Source organism: Martes martes (genome assembly GCF_963455335.1).
Source record: "Martes martes genome assembly, chromosome: 4".
Taxonomy (NCBI): domain Eukaryota; kingdom Metazoa; phylum Chordata; class Mammalia; order Carnivora; family Mustelidae; genus Martes; species Martes martes.
In genome coordinates, this window is record NC_137891.1 from 62,594,462 (window position 1) to 62,617,419 (window position 22,958).

At 41.5% G+C, this 22,958-nt stretch overlaps 1 protein-coding gene across 1 annotated transcript in view; it reads right to left on the reverse strand.

The window, feature by feature from the left end:
* SULF1 (sulfatase 1) overlaps positions 1–22,958 on the reverse strand; it is a 150,440-nt gene that overhangs the window by 58,841 nt on the left and 68,641 nt on the right. Inside the window, exons 5-6 of the mRNA XM_080801768.1 lie at positions 10,786–11,025; positions 378–529 (exon numbers count right to left, since the gene is read on the reverse strand). Coding sequence (XP_080657894.1) covers positions 378–529; positions 10,786–11,025 — 392 coding nt within the window. The remainder of the gene's footprint in view (positions 1–377; positions 530–10,785; positions 11,026–22,958) is intronic.

Here is a 22,958-nt window from a genome sequence, read left to right on the forward strand (position 1 = left end):
AGATGAAATGCACTTTCATGCCAGTGAAAAGCAAAATGGTACAAGACGAACACTGGATTATGCGGACAAATCCTCTAGGGAGCAGAAAAATAAAATATCACGAGACCGAGTGGAGGCGTCTATGATTTTCTTGATGATACTTCATCAAAGGCTGATTGCCTTTCATCCTAATGAGGGAAAAAAGAATCACTATTCAAAGTCAGTGTTCCTTGAAAGTCTTTTTCTTGCCTGGAGTTTAAAATTACCTTAAAATTTCTCATTCTAACATTGTGAGAACATAGAAAGCCAATCTCGCGGATAAGTTAACTCACTGAAAATGGCTTTTCCCCATTATGCACAAAGTAAATTGATGCAGTGTAAAAGTGCCTGAAAATTACCTTTGCATAATCAAATCCATGCTTTTCTTTGATGCCATTGCGACAAACAGTGTAATTATAGAAACGAGAATTCTTGATTAATCCAAGCCATTCTCGCCACCCAGGAGGGATGTAGCTGCCATTATATTCATTGAGGTATTTTCCAAAAAAGGCTGCAAAGGGGGAAAAAAAAAAGGATTATTTTCTCATATGAAATGATTAATCACAAATAAATGCATAAATGCATAAGTATGAAATTAGGATTTGAAAAAGGGGAGTAAAACCAAAGTAAACCTTGCTAACAGTGAACACCGAAATAATAGTGTAATACTCTGATTCTTTGGCAAAGTGACAGACGTACATTTTCCTTTTGAATAAATAAGCATAGCATCCACATACACAGATTATAGTGCAATAAAATCACCATAATGATCATGGTACTCCGGGTGCATCCATTTCTTGTGGGTCTGGTGGGATGAAAGCAGAATGTACCCTTTTGTTAAGTTGATGTAACAGAGAAGTAGCCAGTGGCAATGTGGAATGCTGTCTCTGGGCAAATACTGGGGGACTGAAAATTCAGTCTTGGTGAGAAAATAAGTTTTCTAACTTACTATTTGTGAGTTATAAATTGTGAAAACACTATAGAAAAGCTTGTCTTTGTGTTTGCATATCCAGAGTACAAATTTTCCAAGTCAAGGAACCACTGTAAACTCCATTTCTTAGACACATGGTAAGGGTTTCTATGTCATACACATTTTATGGCATTGGTGTTCACATTATGTGTATTTTATAAACGTGTATGTCTATTCTTGATAATGAAGGATTCTGGTGACACAGAATTACGCACAGATGACTAACTTTCATAGAATCATAGTTGCACAGAAATATGTGGGACACTGACACTCTACTGCTCATTGACGAGGCCCCTGGAGGGACTTCACATTTCTAACTTTGGCATGTCACTCCCAAGGAAGGCCACTGGGCAACAGAACTTACGATCCTGTTAGAGGGAAACTTTGGATTTGGATGTGGTCCTCTACCACAGAAGATGAAAGGAGAGGGGCAAAGAGGAGAGAGTAAGTAGGGCAGGTTGGGGTTTAGGGAACAAAATGTATTAGATCTTGAAGTCAAATACCTTGTAACTATCAGAAAGGGAGCCAAAAATGAAAGAGGGTACCATTACTTTTTTTCCTTTCTTTTCTTTTCTTTCCTTTTTTTTTTTTTTTAAAGATTTTATTTATTTATTTGACAGATAGAGATCACAAGTAGGCAGAGAGGCAGGCAGAGAGAGAGAGAGGAGGAAGCAGGCTCCCTGCCCAGCAGAGAGCCCGATGTGGGGCTCGATCCCAGGACCCTGAGATCATGACCTGAGCCAAAGGCAGAGGCCTCAACCCACTGAGCCACCCAGGCGCCCCCCCCCCTTTTTTTTTTTTAATATGTTCACTTATTCTAATCACACTGCATATACCACGTTATCACCACGGAATATAAATTCAGGTTAGACAAGAGAGCTTCACAAGTGCAGGAAAACATTCTGGAGTATACCCAAGTTTGTGGGTAATGTCTGACCAAATCACCTTGCTGAAAAGTCATTAGCCACTTAGATTATAGGTAATGTGTCAACATTTAGGATTCTTACAGAGAAAATACACTGTATACATTTAAGAAGTGTTTCTCCTTTACCCTTGCCTTAGTACTTAAAATCCACATTTCTATTTCAAGATGACATTCAAAAATTACTCTAATACTGCAGCAGTGTAGCTTGAACTCAGCAATTACAGAAAAACCAAACTGGGATCCATCGTTAAGGTATTCTCGTGTTTACATGCATGATCCTGAGATAAAGCCTACTTCTAAGCAGCTGTGACCAGTTTTTTTAGGTTTGGTGTAAACACACACACATTTCCATTTGCGGGGAAAGCAGAGACTGTTATAGCCCATACGCTGTTCTGAAAGGGTTCTTTAAGAACCAACCAGCCCTCAAAACTGCAGGACCCAATCAGTCCATAAGACAAGGAGGGTACTATTCCTAATAGTTGTAATTTCACCAGGAAGGCAGGCATAAACAAGCCCTGTTCTGGGTAACCTACATGTTTGGTCACTGTAGTAGTCATAAACATAGCCTTCCCCTTAAGGAGTAGAGAAATTTTTATATATGGATATAGAGGGGTGTGTGTGTGTGTTGTGTACACAGACGCTTAGACCTGTACATACGTGCGTATATAATACACACATGCAGGCAAGCTTTAATTTTTCTGATTTTTAATCAAGGCCACCATCTTTCATTTTAGGGAGAAACTGTGGCTAGCCAGATGCCTTCCGTGTCAAAGCCACTGTGCATCTTCACTAAGCAGGTTTCAGGTGCCTCCACTTACACACATGAAGTAAGATAGTTCCTGGATGACGAGCCTGGGAAGATGAAAACAGATCCCTGAATCAGGCAGTTTACTGGTATTGCTTTTCCAGCACGCCTTTCTGAATCTCAGTCTCGTCCTTGGTACGTCATATCTGTGTCTTGATGGGCTAGCTAGCTCGCTTTCATCTTGATACACAGCTACCTGTAGGATACCTGCAGCTGAATGTTTTTCTTACTCTTAATAGAATTGTTCAGAATGGAATGAATCCTTTTCCCTTCCCAGTTTACTTCTCTCCTCAGATACCCTTTTCTTCTCCGAGAGTCATAATCGTCTTCCTGGTTGACCAGGCGCGGCACCCCAGGACCTTCCCCGGTTCACCTGCTCCTTTGGTCCCCTTGCTACTCGGATGCCACCACCTGAAGTTTCTATGTGGATAACAGCTCTTGAACCTGCCCCTCTTTCTCCAATGACTCGACATCCCTCATGAATACTCTCAGTCTCCTGCCAGCTCCCTAGCCAGACTTCCAGATCTTTCTACTCTTAACACCACCTTCCTGAAGACCGGCTCTGAGGACATCACCCATTGTCGCAATCGTGGATGGACTCCCCTCAAGTTTCACTTGATAGAATCAAGTTTCATTTGATAGCATGCCATGCAAGGACAGAATCCCTTTCTTTCCATTTCCAACCCCAGCCCACGTTTCTTGGTTATCTGTCCCTCTCTCTGAAGAAGGCATTTTCTCTGTTTGCTCTGGTTTTCACCTCTGCTTTTGCCGGTGCTAGTTCCCTCATCTCCCCGCTGTGTATCAGGGTTAGACCAGGTGCCATTCTAATCCCAGTCTTTGCCCAGTCCCCACAGCGATTTGTCTCTGTGGCTCGAATGCCATCTTCCCTTCCCTCCTTGTGCTACAGTCATGCCTGTATGTAAGGTAACCCCCCTTAGCCTGTAAGGTTGCGAGGGTGAACATTGCCTTTGCCTCATCTCTGTACTCTCCCTGCTCCCCGTCCTTGCACATAGCATAGGGGGCTTCATAGCTTTTGTTTCTCGCACTGGGGTTCATGGGCCTCTGTGTATTTTGGGGATTCCACAAGTTCTAGACTGATGTTTTCACTGGAATCAAAAGTGGCTGAAGCTGCCATTTCTGATTAATTTTCTTTGAAGAGCTAACTCAAATCGAGAAACATAGCAGTGTTTATTTGTTGAATGAATGCTTACATGTTGAGTCTGCAAATGAGTATATCCATCAAGCAGTCAGTTGGCTTAACGCCCACTGCCTGGTTACCCAGCCAGGCCCTGGAGCCGATCGACCGGTGTGGGACAAAGCATACAGGATCTCAGGTCAGATAGGACTCAGGATTTCCCTCTGAGCTGACTACGTGCAGTAGGAATTCTAATGAGGGTTTCTCGTCTGCAGAGACCAACCACCTTTTCACAGAGAACCACAAGATGATTTTCCTTTCTGACGAAAGGCAATAATGACTTCCAGTCAGAGGGAGCAGACGAGGGCCACACCCCACCAACATGACTTCAGAGGGGACTATTTCCAGGAACTTTTCACTCAATAAGCTCGAGCCCGGCTCTGTCCTCTGGCCTGCTCCTCATCTCCAGGGTCCCCCCCGCGTCCCCCCCTTTTCTCTCCTTTCATCTTAAATGAAGTAGAAGAGTACAGGGGTTTGGAGTATAAACCCCGGAGCTGGCTGCCTGGGTTTAAATCCTGGCCCTGCTATTTGCCAGGTGTCTGTCCAGAGGCAAGTCACTTGGCCTCTCTTCACCTCCAGTTCTCCCATCTGTAAGACCATGAGGACCATAGTAAGAGCAGCGGTAGGGTTGTCGTGAGAATCCAGTGAATTAAACATATGTAAAGCGCTTCAAAAAGCGCCTGGCACCTAACAAGAGCATATTAAATGCCACTTCTGCTCGTATTCTTATTAGCAGCTCCATTACTATGGTCCTCCCAACCCTGAGTCCTGACTCGAAGTCCTTTACCACCCTGCACTATGAGGAAATCTTGTCTGAGTTCTGCACTTGTGCGCTTGAAAACATTTCTACATCTTTTTCCTGCCCAATCAGACTTATTTTGTGGCAACAGATTCCCATTTGGCTTACATTTTCCTGGTTCATTAGTTTGTAGATTTTTTTTCTGGCTTCATTCATTTTGTTCTGTTTTTTTTTTTTTTTTTTTCCACTGGGGGCAGCCGTGACAGGTCATTCCTGCCCTTCCCTCATGGTTGTCCTTGTTGGGTTAGTTACCGCTGCTTTCTACCCATTGCCATGGCTATCGCCCCTCCCTTAATCCTCCCCTTATAAACTATCCCTTCAAGTCTCTTTATAGTCCCTGTTACTGGCTTCAGAACTCCCTCCAGGTTTTCGGTGTCTTTGAGCTAATGGAGTGTAAAATATGTACTCAGGATTCCAGATGTGCCCTCACCCATCACACTCGTTCCAAGAGAGACCAGGACCTCGTGCGTCACCACGCGGCACCCCTGGTGCCATGGGCTTCAAGTTACTCTGGCCTTTCTTGTTGCCTTGTAACACTGAGACTCATTTGTAATCACCCCTGGCCTCTTTCAACATTACGCTTCCTGGCAGCGCTCTGCAATTGATTATCTGGGCTTCTAATTATTTTCCTCCAGATGTATTAAATCTCTTTCTCCCTCCCTAAGGTGAATTTTGTTTTCTTGCCCATAATGCTATTGTATTACGTATAGTATGAAGTTTTTCTTATCCTTTGGCATTGGCAATTCAGTCAATTTACTACTCTGGGAGTATATCCCGAACACACCATCTACCCACCCTGTATCGTGTTCTTCTCTGAGACACCATTAAACACTTCCCTTCTCGGCTATTTGAGAAGGTGGTGGGGGGGTCAGGTGACAGGGTGAAAGATCACAAAGACCTGATTATAATTAGTGTTGACTTTATGTCATGCTACTTCTGTCCAAGACTATCTGTTACATAATACTTTAAAAATTCCCTTTCAGCTTTTTTGAAGCAAAGACCTTTCAGTCAGCAATAGGAACTACACAAAAGATTTCTGATGCTGTGGAGAAGTTAAATCTTACGTAATATAACAAACGATACACTAATTGAGCTTTTACTCCATGTCATTGATAGGCTTGGGGTCACAGGATTTTACTGGTAGTAACTGACAAACTAACAACATACATGATTTTGAACCAAGTTAAAACTGTAATTCCCCAACTGGACTGTAACTCTAATGAAGACAGGGATCTTACTTTATATCTTTTTATATCCCAGCATTTAGTGTAATTCCAGGCATATGTAGTTCAAAAAAGGTTTGCTACACCTCATGTTACTATCAAAAATCTGTAATGCCATTATTCACTAAAATTAGAATATTAGTGTGTCTTACTTTAGGTCAACTCTATATTTTTAAAAAGTCCCATATTGGACAACAAATAAAATATGTATGCTGTAAGTAACATTAAAAATTTCATAAACTAAAAAGACACGAAATCAGAAACTTCCTTTGTCCAAATTATTTTGTTACAAAGGGATTTTTTTCAAAAGAATTTATTGCAGTTCTCCATTAAATATTGCTCCTTCTCCCCAAATGATATGAAGTAAAATGAGTATGACTAAAATTTAATTCACATGTGATTTTATGTATCATGTGTTCTGACTGTATCTTGAACACTACAATCTTTAAATGAATCAGTATAAAAATTATAGGGATCATAATAAAACTACAGTATAATTTTGGACAGAAAAAAAAACACCTAGGAATCATCCTAATTTAATCTCTGTGTTACATATATGAGCTGGAAAACTGGCCTATGCAAGTTCTCTAAACAAATTAAAGGAAGAGATGGGATGTGGCTCTAGCTCTCCTCAGTCTTGATTCAGGGATCTTTCTGACACTTGCTGTTATCTCGCAAACGTGGATTGTTACTTTTACCTTAAAACTAATGCCAGGTTTTACATTCAAGTCTACCCAGGTTTTACATTCAAGTCTCACAAGAAATTCACACTAAGTTGTTGTTGTTTTTTTTTTTTTTTTTTTTGAAGCGGACAGTCAGGTAGGATATTCATTTTTATGATAGATAATCCAGTATCATTCCCACTTCACTTGTCAGAACATAAAATGCAATAGACATGTTGCTGTATTTTCCCCTTTTGAACATTTAAGCTGTTGGAGAGTCATATTTTCCATGAGTAAAGTTAGAAAAAATTCAGGCTATAGCCAGTCCAAAAATATGCCTCAGTTCTGAGAAAGAAAAATCATGTCATACGATGGTAAATATTATATTGGATCAATTCAATCCATTGAAATCCATGTATTTGGATGCCTCTCAAAATCTGCCTCTTAGTAATTTGTCTTCTTGGAGTTCTTCTTCATAAAACTGATTACTGCGTTGTGCTTTTCTCTCGATGAATATTTATGTATGATACATATTTCAATTTCTTACATTATTTTTCTTGGGTTCTCAGCTAAACATTCCAGATAATGTATTCATTATTAGAAAAACAATAAAATCTTTATATATCAGCTTTTCCCCCTCTAGTTTAGTAGATTATAAATAATTGTGTTGGTTTAATACCCCTTCACTCATTCTCTTGACTTCCTAAAATGCCAGTCATCCTGATGTTCTTATTTGTGTATTTTCGAATGGGTCTCTATCCCTGGCTAGATCAATAAACTGTTGTTATGAAGGCATCTTTGCTTCCTAATCACCTGAGACACTTCAATATTTTCCTATCAAAGGTAAATTTAAATTGTATAGATCTCTATCACTGCCATTTTCGTCTTCCAATTTGTACTTTTGTCTGATTCATTAAGGGGCACATCAACATTAATTTTCTTCTGTGCAGATCATCCTTTTTCTATTTCTAACTATTCAGAAAAGTCCTTGTTTCCTTTAAAGAATTCCTTTTCCTCTCTACGATGACTCACTATAAATCCAATTATTACCTAAGTGTCTAGACCCCTGGGCAGAAAGAAGGTTGGCCTCAGAATCAGACTAGGTTTCCAGGAGCAAGTCTTCTACCCCAGAGAAGACAACCGGGCTTCACAAAGAGCCTGACAATTGTCATTGGGACAGCCTTATGGTGTGCAGTGTCATTTGAGACCCAACCCATACAGGCAGGGTAGCACACTGGCAAGAACCCTGAAGACCAAGGTCCTGACACCTGCTCCCTGCATTAGAACATCGGATGTGTCACTTTTGATCTTGGCATAAATTTGCTCACCTGAAAATAAGGGACTTGAACTAAATTCTCTCTGTTTTATCTAAAGTCTTATGATCCATTGTAGGATAGATACAGCATAGTCTAATTGAAACAAGTACCAGAATATGCTTCTTAGAAGAAACCGATTTATTTCTATCTTAGTGACCTGGTAAACTTTGCAATGGATGGCATTTTGATTTTTGCTTTTGCCATCTGGAAGCTTAGTTTCACATAGGCACCCTTCCCCTACAACTCCACAGAGGGAACTTTGTACACCTAGCTTTACCTTGACTTTTACCGGTACGTCTCTTCATTTCCATTTTCCAGGGTCCTTACTGTGTTGTATCCTGGTGTGTTTTATGTGTCCCTGAAGAAACTTTGGTTTGAGGCATGACAGAAATGTACATAAAGAAAGAAGATGATGGAAAGGAAAGACTCTGGAGTCAGATGTGCTGAATCCAACCGAAGACTGGTTAACCTGTGACCCTAGACAACTCCTGAGTCTTTTCGTCTTTGGTAACACAGGCAAAGCTGGAAGAATTCAGTGAGACAATTCCGTGAAAGTGCCTGCTGCATGGTAGGTCAGCAACAAATACTAATTTCCTTCTTTTCCCTCTTACTTTTTTCTCCTTAGTTTCTTTGAGGTATTACTGACAATCAAAAATTGTAATATATTTGGGGCCCCTTGGTGACTCAGTCTGTTAAGCAACCGACTCTTGGTTTCTGCTCAGGTCATGATCTCAGGGTCGCAGGATCAAGCCCTGGGTGGGGCTCCACGCTCAGTGTGGAGTCTATTTGTCCCTCTCTCTCCCTGCGTTTGCACGTGCTCTCTCTCTCTCTGTCTCTCAAATAAATAAACAAAATCCTAAAAAAGTTGTAATATATTTAAGGTGTACAACCTGATGGCCTGAAATACTTAAACATCGTGAGATATTCACCACTGCCAAGCCAACCAATATATCCATCACCTCATACCTTTACTATGTTCCTTTTTCATTTCTTATATGGTGACAACACCAACCCTCTTAGCAAATTTCAAGTGCACAGTACAATATTGTCAACTAGGGTCCCATTGCTGTACACAGTTTCTTCAGAACTCATTCATCTTCTTGCTTTTTCTTGATTTGCCCTGAAACAAGTTAGCAAAACCTAGTGGGCCACTCTAAGTCCTGGCAGCGTTCTCTGTGTCATCCTGCATCTCTATTTCTTATGACAGACTTCATCCATATCACTCTGGATATGGGGAGAGTCCCGATCCTTCAAGCTATATATCTGCTACTAGGTTTTAAATGATAGGGAGCCTGGGAGTTTGAAAGGCATCAATTTCACATGATGCTTCTCACGAACAAAACATAATTTGGTGGTTACAATCAGGAACCAGGCTTTAGGGGAACGTTTCTGATTTTGCTTCTGAGTTGGTCACACGGTATTTGAAATCCCCACCTCAGTTATAAAACAGAGCCAAGTACATTTGCTGTCTCTGAACCCTACGGGGATGTTTGATGGATTTGCAAAGTGCCTTAGAGCTCTCAGATGAAAGGTGCCATAAATTTAAATCACTTACGTGAGAAAACACACTTAGGATAAGGCACTCTGAGTAACCTAGTTTCTTTCCAAGGCATAAGCAAACACCCTTGAGAGTCATGGGAGGAGATTTTGAGATGCTTGTGAATGACAACACTATCATAGTCAAAATCAATATTTTTATCCATAAATAACAAGGATTAAGTGCCCACAGAATGCTCTGTAAAAGAAGCAAATGGCCTCATATTTTTCAAGTCCAGTGGGAAAGATTCATTTCATTTTTTAAAGGTATTTAAGAGAATACATTTGTTTGAAACCCTTTACTTCTTCATCTTCAGAACAGAGAATCTGTAGACCTAAAAATCATTTCCAACGAGATTTAATGATGATATCTTTAAATCTTATAAGTCTAGGTGGCTCTGAAATAAAAAAAACAAAAAACGAGTTTTGTTCTCCTGCTCTTCTATAAACATCCTCGTTGCCTTTCAAAAGGAAGCGTTCAGAAAACCCAAGAGAATATCTACATGCTGAGAATTCTCTCAGGTTTTATTCAAAGGCTTTGGGGGTTAACCTTACCAGAAGGAGCTTGTTTCTTTCTTAGAAAGACTGGCATGACATTTATGACTTCTCTTGAAAGAGATCCCCAATTTTCAAAAGACCAACTAACCAAAAACCTCTCCTTGCCCTACATAGGATTGGGGATGCCTTCCCTTCGTGGAAGATGGGCATGAACACATGGAACCTAAAAATAACCACAAATTGGCCAAAGAAACTCCAAATTCTCTCGATTAGGAATGAATGAGTAAATGAATCAATAAGGTATACCCCACTGGTTTCTTCATTCGGTTATTTATTAATTCAAAAAATCATTTTGATCACCTATTGTGTCCCAGATCTTGAAGTAGATGCTAAACAGTTTCAAAACCTTTGTTGATTTCTCACTGAAACAATCAGCAGGAATTCACTGACACCTAAGACAAGCCTCAAGCTGAACGATGATCTCTTGAGATCTGGGAGTTTGAGGTAAGCAGGTAAATGGGGGTGAAAACTGTTCTGTTGTGGATCCTCTTAGAAAATTCCAACCATCGCGTGCTCTGATGAATATAGCATTTTCATAATGTGCCCCCCTGAGCATCATTTTTTTTCTAAGGGATCTCACATTGGTATGATCTTCAGAGGGAAAAAAAAAAAAAAAAAGGGATGGGGAGAATCCTGATAGAGAAAAAAACAAAAAACAAAAAACAAAAACCTACACTACTTCCAGTTGTTGGAACTTTATATATTTCATGACACGAGGCATTTTCCTGTATCTAAGAAGTACCAGCAGAGGCCCACTGGCTAACAAGTCCACGTTTACCTGTTCTGTAGCCAGTGTTGTTAAGATATACAGCAAAAGTCCGAGGTTCATGCATCGCCTGCCATGAAGGTGAGGAGCAGTTCTCATTGTTGGTGTAGACGTTGTGGTTGTGCACATACTTTCCGGTGAGCATGGAGGACCGGGAGGGGCAGCACATGGGGGTGGTCACAAAAGCGTTGGTGAAGGTGGCTCCCCCATGCTCCATAATCTTTCTTGTTTTGTTCATGACTTGCAGGGACCCTGGAAGGCACAATTCCAGCATTGTTTAGTAGAGCGCACCACATGAACGCCCATTGATGTCATGTCACTCAGTGACTCTGTTCCCCTGATTTATTAATTTCCCTCCATTGGCTTGAAGGAGTCGATAATTTGACAGCTCCCATTTCCAGAACAGAATTAAACATTTGGGATCTGACCATCTCAAGCATTTTGCAGAATAATAAAACACATTTCAGCTTCGCCTCTCCTTACTCACAAAGAAAAAAAAATGCAGGCTAATCTGATAATTAAAGCTAGAATTTTAGATATGGAGCAAATTCAAAGGCCAGCAGCTTTTTGAAGATTACCAGAGAACAAGAGCCTGTTACACAGGGCATCAAAACCCCAACCCACCACATAGGCACAAAGCTTGTGACCTTGAGGAGGTTACTTGTTACAATGTTTTAATCATAGGAAAGTAAAGAGGAAAACCATTTTTTCCCCCCTGTTAAGTAAAAGGCCCTCCAAAATGCCTGTCTTTAATTAAAAAAAAAAATTTTCATTGTAACTTGGTATCCTCTAGCTAAGTCACCAAATACCTACCAGTTTTTCCATCCGGAAAACACTGCCAGTTTATACTTTCACCTGTTTACATGTAATATTAAAAGGGAGATTGTTTGCTTATGAAAGAGCAATGATTCTATTGCACTCCAAAGTATTTGCATAGAGTAAAATATTCCACTTTGACTGCAAAGGATGAAATTGTAACTTAAGATTGCTGGGGGAGAAAAAAACGACTTCGATTACTCTATCCAGCCAAATACTGCCTCTGAAACACATCCAAATACTGCAGAAAAAAAGCACAGGCTAGAATTCAATAGTCTTTTCAGGACTTGTCAAGAAATGCACTACAGAGCGCCACAGCCAAGCCTATTGCATTTGAATCCTGGAGCCTCACATTTCCAACAGGTCCCACTTCTTCCAAAGAAAGGGAGAAAGTCTATGTAGTTTTCCAGCAAGGAAGGAAATCGTAATGCAAACCAGGCAAGCATTCAGAGCAGAAGAGAAGTGTGCAACGGTCCAAAAAGCCACAGTGAGCCTGATTTTTTCACGTATTAGCTCTTACTGTTCACATGAAACATATGAAAACAGGAGGAAGGTTTCTAATTGGGTCTCATTAGAGCTCCCTAAAACAGGCTTTAGTGAGGAGAATTCCTAACTGCTTTTTCTCCCCTGGTTGTCTTCGGGGGATCAAGCAACATTTTTGTAATTGGTGAATAACGTGGAGTGAGTGCCCACTTCATCTCTGGGCTGCTCCCCCACGTGTAGCATTAACAAAAGAAATGGAAAATTCTCGGCAGCCTCGGTCTTTAGCGGTAAACTACCTAGATGAGAACTGACGTATAGAAATCACTTGGGGATATTTGCAAAGCCACGTAAGAGCATGGTGATAGCAGCAGCGGTACAAATAAGGTTAGGGAGGACCAAAGGGGATGTTTGATGGGAGTTCTGAAACAAGAGATGAGGACAAATGGAAGGGAAGCAGGAAGAAAAAACACAAGATGGGTGAAGTGTGTTCGTGGCAGTGTGGGGAGGACAGTGTGTGTGCTCTGGAGGTGGGAGGATGTCGAGGGATGAGTACAGCACACTGATTTCCTAGGATGAAAAAGAATATGGGGAATTCTCCTGATGAAACATAGGAGGTAGAGTTAGCGAATGGCTTTGAGGCTGGGCAGAGATACTTGGTTTTGAAAGAAGAGCCAAAATGAAGGCAGAATTGTTTCTCTGTCAAAGGCATGAATGACACGGTATGGAAAACGTCTTCAAGGGGAGTTGTTGTGGCAAAGGGGGATGGAGGTGTGTGCACTGACGAGGAAATAGGCTGGTCCATCAGGTTACAGCCGAGAGGTCCCTAAAGCCATCCGGCAATGAGGTGATGCAAACCTGAACTGGATTGTGCCTCCAAAATGGAGGGAGGCTCGAAGAAACAGATCCCAGAGACGTTGTCATGCATCAGAAGGTAATGAGTTGACTCATACCTCAACGTTTTCAGCACAGGAAGAAAACTGGGAAAGTAATGGTTTCACTGTTGCTTAAGAAGTAGCTAAAAACACAGTTGCCTTGTAGAAGATCGAGGAAGTCCATTTCAGAAATGTGTTTTATATTTATTGATCAGATGGGAGAAACGTCCTGCAGATGGAGACAAGTAGATGGATGGAGACATGGGAGTGGGGAGAGAGACCAAGGTAGAAGGTCACGTCTGTTCACTTACTCCTCTCGCCTCTTTACCCCTCTGCAGTGCTTACTTAGAGTAGTATCTGAAATTTTGGGAAAACTCAGCAAACACTACTGACAGATTTTCACTGCCTACTGCTCTCTTTATTACAAAGAATGGGCTCTCAGTTTCCTTTAGGAGCCTTAGCTCCACTCATATTAAAAAAAAAGCACCAGAAAGCATCCTCAAAGCCCCTGAATCACCAGCAATCTTCTGTTTACAGACTCATTCAGACTGCACGTATAGGACGGTAGGTGGGAATTGGATCTAAGGTAAATAATATGTAAATTGGTACTAAAACTTAGCCCAATTCATAATCTGGATTTACCCCAGCAAGGGCTCTCCTCCCATTCTAAATGTCACTCTTTTAACGAACTAGGCAGATTATGTTGAGGTCCTACACGAGCTGTCCAAATTCCAATCAGTCCCCAAGTCAAAGGGCTTGTCGAGGCCATTTGGTCCCCAGAGTCACCGTGACCACTGCAGCCCCGCAACTAGGATTCATAAAAGTGGGTATCTGGTCTGAAGTTTCTCAGTAAGGAGAAGATTCTGAGACGATGTTCTTCGAACTTTAAACATCACTTGGAGCGTATGTTTCATCAGAATTCTGGGCCCGCCCTGAGATGCTGATTTTTGAAGACGTCAGGAGGCACTGGAGAATTTGCATTTCTAACAAGTCCCATGGTGAGGCCCTGGTGAGGCCGCTGCTCCCTGCCCACGGACCACACTCGCTCAGAGAAGTGGTCCAGGTTGGACACAGAAGCAGGGAAGCCTAGAGCTGGGAGAGACTTTGGCAAGTGCCCCTAAGCGGCTCAGCCCGGTCCCGAGGCTGTACGATTCTGCAGACAGGAATCGGAAACATCCCAACTCAGGCTTCCTGTCAGCCAGGTTCTCTTCTGAGGCCTTCACACCCATCAACTCGTTTAATCCTGACGGTAAGCCTTCATAGCAGGTGCTCTTATCTATTATTCCCATATAAATATCACAGATGATGCCACTGAGGGGCAGAGGGGCTAAATAGCATTCTGAGGGCCACGCATACCCTAGGGAGCAAAGCCCGGAAGCAAAGGCAGGCCATCCGCTCCAGAGACGGCGCTCTGAAGCTCCATCTCGGCCGAGTACCGGCTGTGACACTGATGTTGTCAAGACCGAGAAACAGAGAAGGTGTCTGCTCAGAGTCAAGATACGTCTCACTTTCCACAGCCTGATATTCTGCTTCATCTGGCCTCTTAGGGGAGACACTGACGCACAGGAATGCCGGCCTCCCGCCCACCCTGCCCCTGGGGGCTGATGTGATCTCAGGAGCTCAGGCCCAGTGAAGGCCGAGTGGGCTGCCCATGTGTCTGTCCTCGTAGCTGGTGTGAAATGCTGCCTCTGATCTTGCTGGGTTCTCTGCAGAGGGTGGAACACAGGAACGCTATCTCTTTCCTCTGAGTGAGTAGGCACTGGGAAGGAAAGCACAAGGAACCTTCTTTTCACGGCTGTGTGATGATTGGTGTCGGGCAGTAACATTGTCTCGCACGGCCTCCCTCACCACTGAGACCCCACTGTGGACTTTTCCTTGGGAAACTCTCCCGAAAGCTAGTCTGTGATGAAACTTGTCATTCTGCACGTATAGCTGTCGGGATGAATGAATGGGACAATGTCCTGCCTTGTTGTTGGAAGGGCTCAGTTTTGTTTTAAGCTGTAACTACTCACCTCCCTGAATTTCAGGCCTTTGGGGTCTACAACGCCAATCGTGCTGATTCTCAGTTATTAGAACTATTATTTTGTAGGAATGAGAAGATGCTTAAGGCCGAAGACTCATAACAAGATTCACAAGGCAGGGGGACACCTGGGTGGCTCAGTGGGTTAAGCCTCTGCCTTCGGCTCGGGTCGTGGTCTCAGGGTCCTGGGATCGAGTCCCGCATTGGGTTCTCTGCTCAGTGGAGAGCCTGCTTCCCCTTCTCTCTCTGCCTGCCTCTCTGCCTATTTGTGATCTCTCTGTCAAATAAATAAAATCTTTAAAAAAAAAAAGATTCACAAGGTAGGACTTAGGAGGGTAAGAAGGAGACAGGTAAGAGCTCTGAACTTGAACTTGTGGGGAAAACCTCTGGATTTGGCCACAAATCGGGCTGACCAAGTCACCTACTCTCTTTTGGTCCAAACGTCTCATCTATAAAATGGAGCTAAGAATCATTCTCCAACTAGTTCACAGGGCGGTTCAGGAGCAAATGGCAGGACAATGCTCGCTGTTAGAGCGCTTTACGCAAACGAGTGTTATCAGGGGGCTGGGGCTGGACTCTGCATGCGCCTCAACCCACCGCGTTAATTTTCTCCTGTCTTTTCAATCCCCCTGTCTGTAATCTACATCTGAGTTCTGAAAGCGGGGATGAGACTAAACAGGTTGTCACAGACTGAATATTCGTGTCCCCCACAAAATGCATATGTTGAAACCTAATGACCAGGACGGTGGTATCAGGAGGTGGGGTCTTTGGGAGTCAGGATTAGATCGTGAAGGTGGGCCCTCATGAATGGGATTAACGCCCTCATATAGGAGACCCCACTAGGCTCCCTTGCCCCTTCTGCCATGTGAGGATACCTAATAAGACAGCCATCTGTAAGCCAGGAAGCGGGCTCGCACCGGACACTGAATTGGCTGGCACCATTATCTTGCACTTCCCAGCCTTCAGAACTGTGAGAAATAAGCCACAAAACCATCCAGTCTATGGTATTTTGTGGTAGTCTGTTCACGACTAAGACAGAGGTCAGCTATCATTTCTATGTTTTAAGACTTAACATGTTAATGCTGGCTTATAGTTAAAAATACCTTACAGTTAAAAATATCCTAAAATATCTTAATATCTTAAAAATATCTTATAGTTAAAAATATAAAAATATAGTTAAAAATATCTCCCACTCCACAACACACACTCCCCTTGTGCAAGAAGCCTGATTTCATAATCATTTAAAACTGTCCTTGGAGGTGGAAGCCCGACAAGGTTGTTATGAGGTGACTGTCATTGGGTCCAGAAGCTGGTATGGGGGCACCGCTGACTGGCCTGGCTTGAGGACAGAGAAGGTCCAGGCCACAGCTGAGTCCTAGGTCTGCCAAGAAAAGCTGTCCCAGTGCCAGAGTTCCAGGTGGGGACCGGGGGTGTCTGCAGTGCCCCTGCAGGGGTAGGGGTGCTGTAACAGCAATCAGCTAGAAAGGAGGCTACTGCTGGGTCAGCAGGGACTGGGAGGGGAGAGATGGCACTTTTCAGGAATCCTGCAAGTTCTAGCACGTTTGCAATTTCAATGGAATATTTTTTAAAGAATCAAGGCTTGAGGAACAGTACTTTGGATGGAGCATGGGGTAGCTTATTGGGACTGGTTGGGACCAGGGCCAGGAATTTAAATCATTCTACACACTCCAACTCATTTATTCTCACATCATCTGTGTGAAAAAGGTCAACAGAGAGAAAATGTCCAACTTCTCTGAATGACTTTTCCATAATTACAGAGAGCTTAAATTCCCTTTACATGTCAAACTTTACAACAAAACTTCATCTTTCTTGATTCAAGTGTCTTAGCGTTTGATTATTCAATGGTTTGTACTATGAAACATTGACGTTTTCATCAAGCTTGTTTATCATGGTCTGGAAAAACTCACAAAACCAGAAATTCAATAATAAGTATTGCCATTGTCATCCCTTAAGGGAACTCCAGGCATGTGGGGTTCAAATGCACCTGGCTTTCTAGAGAGACACACCTCCTTGCAGACTGCAGTGGTTCATGGTTTGTTTGTTTGTTTGTTTGTTTGTTTTGTTTTTTGTTTTTTTTTAAGATTTTATTTATTTATCAGAGAGAGAGAGACCACAAGCAGGCAGAGTGGCAGGCAGAGGCAGAGGGAGAAGCAAGGAGCCCAATACAGGACTCCCCCTTGCCGGGCAAGGAACCCAATACAGAACTCAATCCCAAGACCCTGGGATCATGACCTGAGCCGAAGGGAGCGGCTTAACCGACCAAGCCACCCAGGAGTCCTTGCAATGGTTCATGGTTTGATGAACAATAATGACAAACAAGCACAACTCTTATTAATTGTGTGGGGTTGTTTCTAGATGTCATCATTTTATGGTGAGCTACAGTTAATGCTTTAAGTATGTAAATGGTCTGTACTAAGTACCTCTATATTCTATTGCTACCTTCTCACACCAATAGTTATCTTTACAGTAAAATATGAAACCCTAAACAGTGATATTTCCAATATTAAAAATAGCTATATTGATCTGTTGAGTATTTTAATTCTGAAAGCATAAGAAAAAAGTAACATGATAGAAGAGTACATGTTTTCTACCAAAACCATGGGGTGGGTGGAAAAAAGACCTAGAAATTTCAGCAAAAGCCCAAGGGAAGAAACGAGATTGGGGAAGAAGGGACCAAGAAGCAACAATAGGTCCATCTGGAATGTCTCCAGGTAACTAACACTCATTACGTTTTTCCCCCCGAAGAGCAAAAGACCTTTAAAAGAGGAGACTAGTTTCTTAGGGAAATGGACTGAAAATGTCTACAGGGTTGGATAGAGAGGTAGGCAAGTGAAGACAGCCAGGTATAAGAAAAATCAGGGAACTTTCATCTTTTCTGTTTTTGACATTTGGTAGAGATATGGGTGTACAGAGCTTTCCCCGACCATGAGAAAAACAGCATTATGGGAAGGATGGTAAATGGCTCCCTGGCCGAAATCTTGGGGAGCAATGGAGAGTGGTGGGGACCATGATGACCTGAGGACAAGCTCCACCTAGTGGGGCAGTTTGATTATTCTTCAAGCGTATACCTGATTGCTGTCTCATGGGAATGTGAGCTCTGCTCTCCTGTTACTGCATTTTCAAGAAAAGTCATAATCTGGATTTTTTTTTTAACATGAAATCATATGATTTTTAAAATGTCTTAAGTAAAAAAAATACACTGGTCAAGTAAAAACACATCTGTGGGCTAGCTCAGGACTATAGATCCCAATTGTGACCTCTGATTTAAAGACAGTATTTCCATGTATTTATTTCTTAAATCCACATATGATCTGAAAGAAACAATGGGCCAGCATTACTGAGATATTAGCATCAGCTCAGTTTCCTAAGAATTTAATAAATGCCACATTGAGTCAGATCAGCTCCACAGTTCACTCCCCAGAGTGGCACCAAGGGACACTTTTGGAAAGATTTAGAGCTTAATTTCTTTGACTCTAGTCTTAGGAAGTTCAGCGAGTTCCACAAGCATTTTTGATTTCGTTCTTTTTGACTTATAAAATACCTAAGTGCAGGAAAATACTAGAATAATGTGTCTCCAAGCTTTAATGTCTTTATTTTTTTATTTCTTTCTATTTAAAAAGGTTTATTTATTTATTTATTTTTACTGGATTTTTCTCTCCTTTTTTAAAAAAAAAATTTAAATTCAATTAATTAACATATAATGTATTATTAGTTTCAGATGTAGAGGGCAGGGATTCATCAGTCCTACATATAATACCCAGTGCTCATTTCATCCCGTGCCCTCCTTAATGTCCGTCACCCAGTTATCCCATCCCCCCACCCCCATCCCCTCCAGCAACCATCAGTTTGTTTTCTATGATGAAGAGTCTCTTATGGTTTCTCTCCCTCTCTGATTTTGTCTTGTTTTATCTTTCCCTCTCTTCCTCTATGATCTCCTGTTTTGCTCCTTAAATACCACATATGAGTGATATCATATGATAATTTCTCTGATTAACTTATTTCTTTTAGCATAATACTCTCTAGTTCCAACCACGTCATTGGAAATGGTAAGATTTCATTTTTTGATGGTTGAGTAATATTCCATTGTGCGTGTGTGTGTACACACACATATATGTACACACACATATATCACATACTAGGTCACAAATCAGGTCTCAACCAGTATCAAAAGATTGGGATCATTCCTGCAAATTTTCAGACCACAATGCTTTGAAATTTGAACTCAATCACAAGAGAAAATTTGGAAAGAACTCAAATACATAGAGGCTAAGAGCATCCTACTAAGAATGAATGGCTCAACAAGGAAATTAAAGACGAATTTAAAAAATTCATGGAAACAAATGAAAATGAAAACACAACTGTTCAAAACCTTTGGGATGCAGCAAGGCATTCCTAGCTTTAGTATTTTTAAATGTCAAGCTCTTAAACTTAAGCTTTTAAAAAAGTTTAATATTTGATGATAATTGCTTCAGTTATTGTTTTCAAGTTTTAAGGCAAAATGTGGAATTATCATTGATATTCTTGGTTACTCCTCCTTCTCCAGAGGAAACCATCATTCCAACTTCATGTTGATCATGTCCATGTGTGTTTTTCTAGCTTAAAAGAAAGTGTAAATCTTTTACCTATTAATGTAGTCTAAAAACCTGAACTACTTACAGGTACAGACACGACTTAAGTTACTGCATAAATTGTGCAAAAAGTAGATCCAGAAATAGGGGACCAGTGGTTAAGTCATGTCATCTTTTCATAGATTAGCTTTTCTCCTGGGATAATGATCTTTGTCCTATCCACCCAACTTGGGTGGGATGAAAACAAGTGTAATAATGAGAACGAGTGTTCTTTGGAAAAAGATAACATACAAGGTTCTAGCACTTTTATTAATGAATTCCTTATGTGTCTTACTCCCTTCACAAAGTACTAGTTTATTTTGTTTGTCCTCAGACAAAGTTGAGGGAGTGGCCCCCATTCCTACTGAGTAAGAGCTTTCTTTCCGAGCTTGATTTCATAAACTCCCATTACAACCCTTCTCAGCCTTTGTCTTCCCAGACAAAGAAGTAGAATAGTTTCCTTCTTTCCCCCAAAGAAAAGCATTCTATTACAATTTTTGTCATTGTTCTTCTAAGCCTTTTCTAAGTCGGTTCTATCTTTCTCGAGGTATAGTAGCCAAAACTGCCTGCAGTATGACAGGTGCAAATAGTTTTGTGATTCTTTTCTATGTAAGCATCTGGCAAGCATAACAACATGTAAGTAAAAAATAAAATAAAATAAAATAAAAACAAAGCAAAACCCAGTCATATAAAAACCACAAGGAGATGGGTATTACAAAAACAAGAAACAAAATGCCAGAAAATAACACATGTTGGCAAGGATGTGGAGAAATGGGGGCCCTTGTGCACTGTTGGGGGGAATGTAAAATGGTGTGGCTGTTATGGTAAACAGGATGGAGACTCCCTCCAAAATTGAAATCGAGTTATTAAATGATCCATTTCTGGGTATTTATTCCAAAGCATCGAAAACAGGTACTTAAGGAAGTATTTAAATACCTATGGTCATAGTAGCATTATTTACATAGATTTCCAATAATCAAAAAGTAGAAGAAACCCAAGCTTCTATTAACAGATGAATGGATAAACAAAATGTGGTATATACATACAATGCCTATTATCCAGCCTTTAAAAGAAGGAAATTCTGATACAGGCTACAGCAGCAATGAGCCTTGAAGACCGGTATTAGGCTAAGTGAAACAAGTCAGTCACAAAAAGACAAATACTTTTGTCTTTGTCATAACTGGTTTAATTCCACTTATATGATGTACCTACAGCAGTCAAATTCATCTCTATGAATTTGTCCAGTAGAATGATGGTTACCAGGGCATAGAGTTATTGTTTAATGAATACAGAATTTTAATTTTGTAAGGTGGAGAGTTCTGGAAAACGGTTGCAAAACAATGTGAATGTACTTAATACTACTGACCTGCACACTTAAAAATGGTCTAAAGATGGTCAAAATAAGGAAACAAAAAACCCCAAGTCAAGTCTAGAGTAGTTTGGCTCAAGAAGGATTATGAGAACATTACAGAAGTCTAGGTGAAAGTTTCCATCAGGCAGTGTCCACTACCAAAAGCATAGTTGTTAAGGTAGAGAAAGGAGGTCTTTTCTAAAGTCTACCCCACCGTTCACTGTGGTTCATCATTATGTTCTGCCAATGAGATAATAAGACCTATCTTATGCTTCTGTTATCTCTCTTTCAGAACCTAGAACACTACTATGCATTTACGGCTTGCTTTTAGGAAGTCCTCAATAAATACTTGTTGAAGGACTGATGGAAAGCATCATGGTTAAATGTTAGCTGTGGAGACCTAGTCCTACATTACACTGGTCCTAGTTTCACCATTGACTAGTTCATCATAGCCTACATGACTTCTCTAAGCCTCATTTTACTTATGTGCTAACTAAAGAGAGTAAGAGCAGCTACTTCACAGAGTTATTGGGAAGAGTAAATGAATGAATGCTTAGCATTGTGTCTGGCTAGAAAATCAATGAAGGAGGTAGAGACAAATACATAGGAAACAACTGGGTTGATAGAACCTGGGCTATGAGTTGTATCTATTATATCCACATGCTTCCACTTCGTGAAATATTTGCTCGGGAAATATTTGCTGGATAAATTAACTAATTACAGGGTGAAACTAAAGGCTAAAATTTTGAAATCTGTTAAAAAAATTTGTCAAATGAGTCCTTAATTTATTTTAAAGACGAGGGCTGTATATTGAAGAAGTAGACTATGACAGATACCTGTATTCACTTCTGAGAATTTTTTTTAGCATTCTCAGGCCCCCGTAGGTCCACTTGGAATCTATTCAGCACTTACTATGGTCCCAGTAAAACACTACCTTGCTCGCAGGCCAGTGGAAGAGACGAGTATGGAAACACATGATGGATTAAGGGCCACACTGGAGGCATGTCCAAGGTGGTACAAAGGAAAGTTCCATCTACCCTGCTGGAGGGGAGAATGGTTTTGGTGAAGAAAGACCCCCGAGGGCAAGGCATTTGAATTGAATCATGAATAGGTAGGGCTTCTCCAGGTGGATAGGGAGGGAGGGGAAAGATAAGAGGAGACAAGATGTACAAAGTCATGAAATGTAGGTGAGGGAGATGAACCCACCAGACACCTTCAAGGAAGCATGAGTTATTCCCATGAGGCACTGAGCAAAAGTGAGGGAAAAGGAAGAGCCTCATAAAAATAGGCAGCGGCCAGATGGTCCAGAGCTCATTTGCTATGGAGGAGAGTTGCTTAATCCTCTTGCCAATGGAAAACCATGGCGAGTTTTAAGCAGAACAGACCTGATCAGATACTGGCATGATAACTCCAATCATGGAGTGAAGAATAGGCAAGAGGCACCAAGACTACGGGAGACAGGTAGGTCAGGGGACTGACTAATCAGTTAGGGAAGCACTAGAGAAAAGAGAATGGTCTGGAGGTCTTGGCTGTAATTAAAGGGATGGATTTGAGGGCTGTTAAGGAAGGTGAATTCAAATGCATTCACCTCATTTTACTTGCTCTATAGGTAAACGAAAACTTAAAGTACAAGCCACACTCATACTAAAGTCGTACCTCCGAGGCTTCACCTGGGCATGTGGCCTGAAAATCAATACTTTTCTTTAAAAAGTGAAGTGAGAGAAAGCAGGCTCTGCAAAGCAACTTCAACAATCATTACCCGCTGCTGGGTTTTACTGCACGTGCTTCCAGCTTAACCCAAGGGGTTAACTCCGTTGGGATTCCATGACTTGGTATCAAACTGGAAACTGAAGTCTTGCTCCAGGGAGACCATGTTGCAGTATGGGAGGGGTTTGCTCCTCAACAGCCCTGGCCTGCGGAGCTCTGTAAGGAAGCCCAGTTGCTCTGCTAGTACTAAGTCCAAGTTCAGTTCTAGGAGCGAAAATGAGTGCTGGTGACAATCTGTAAGGACGAGG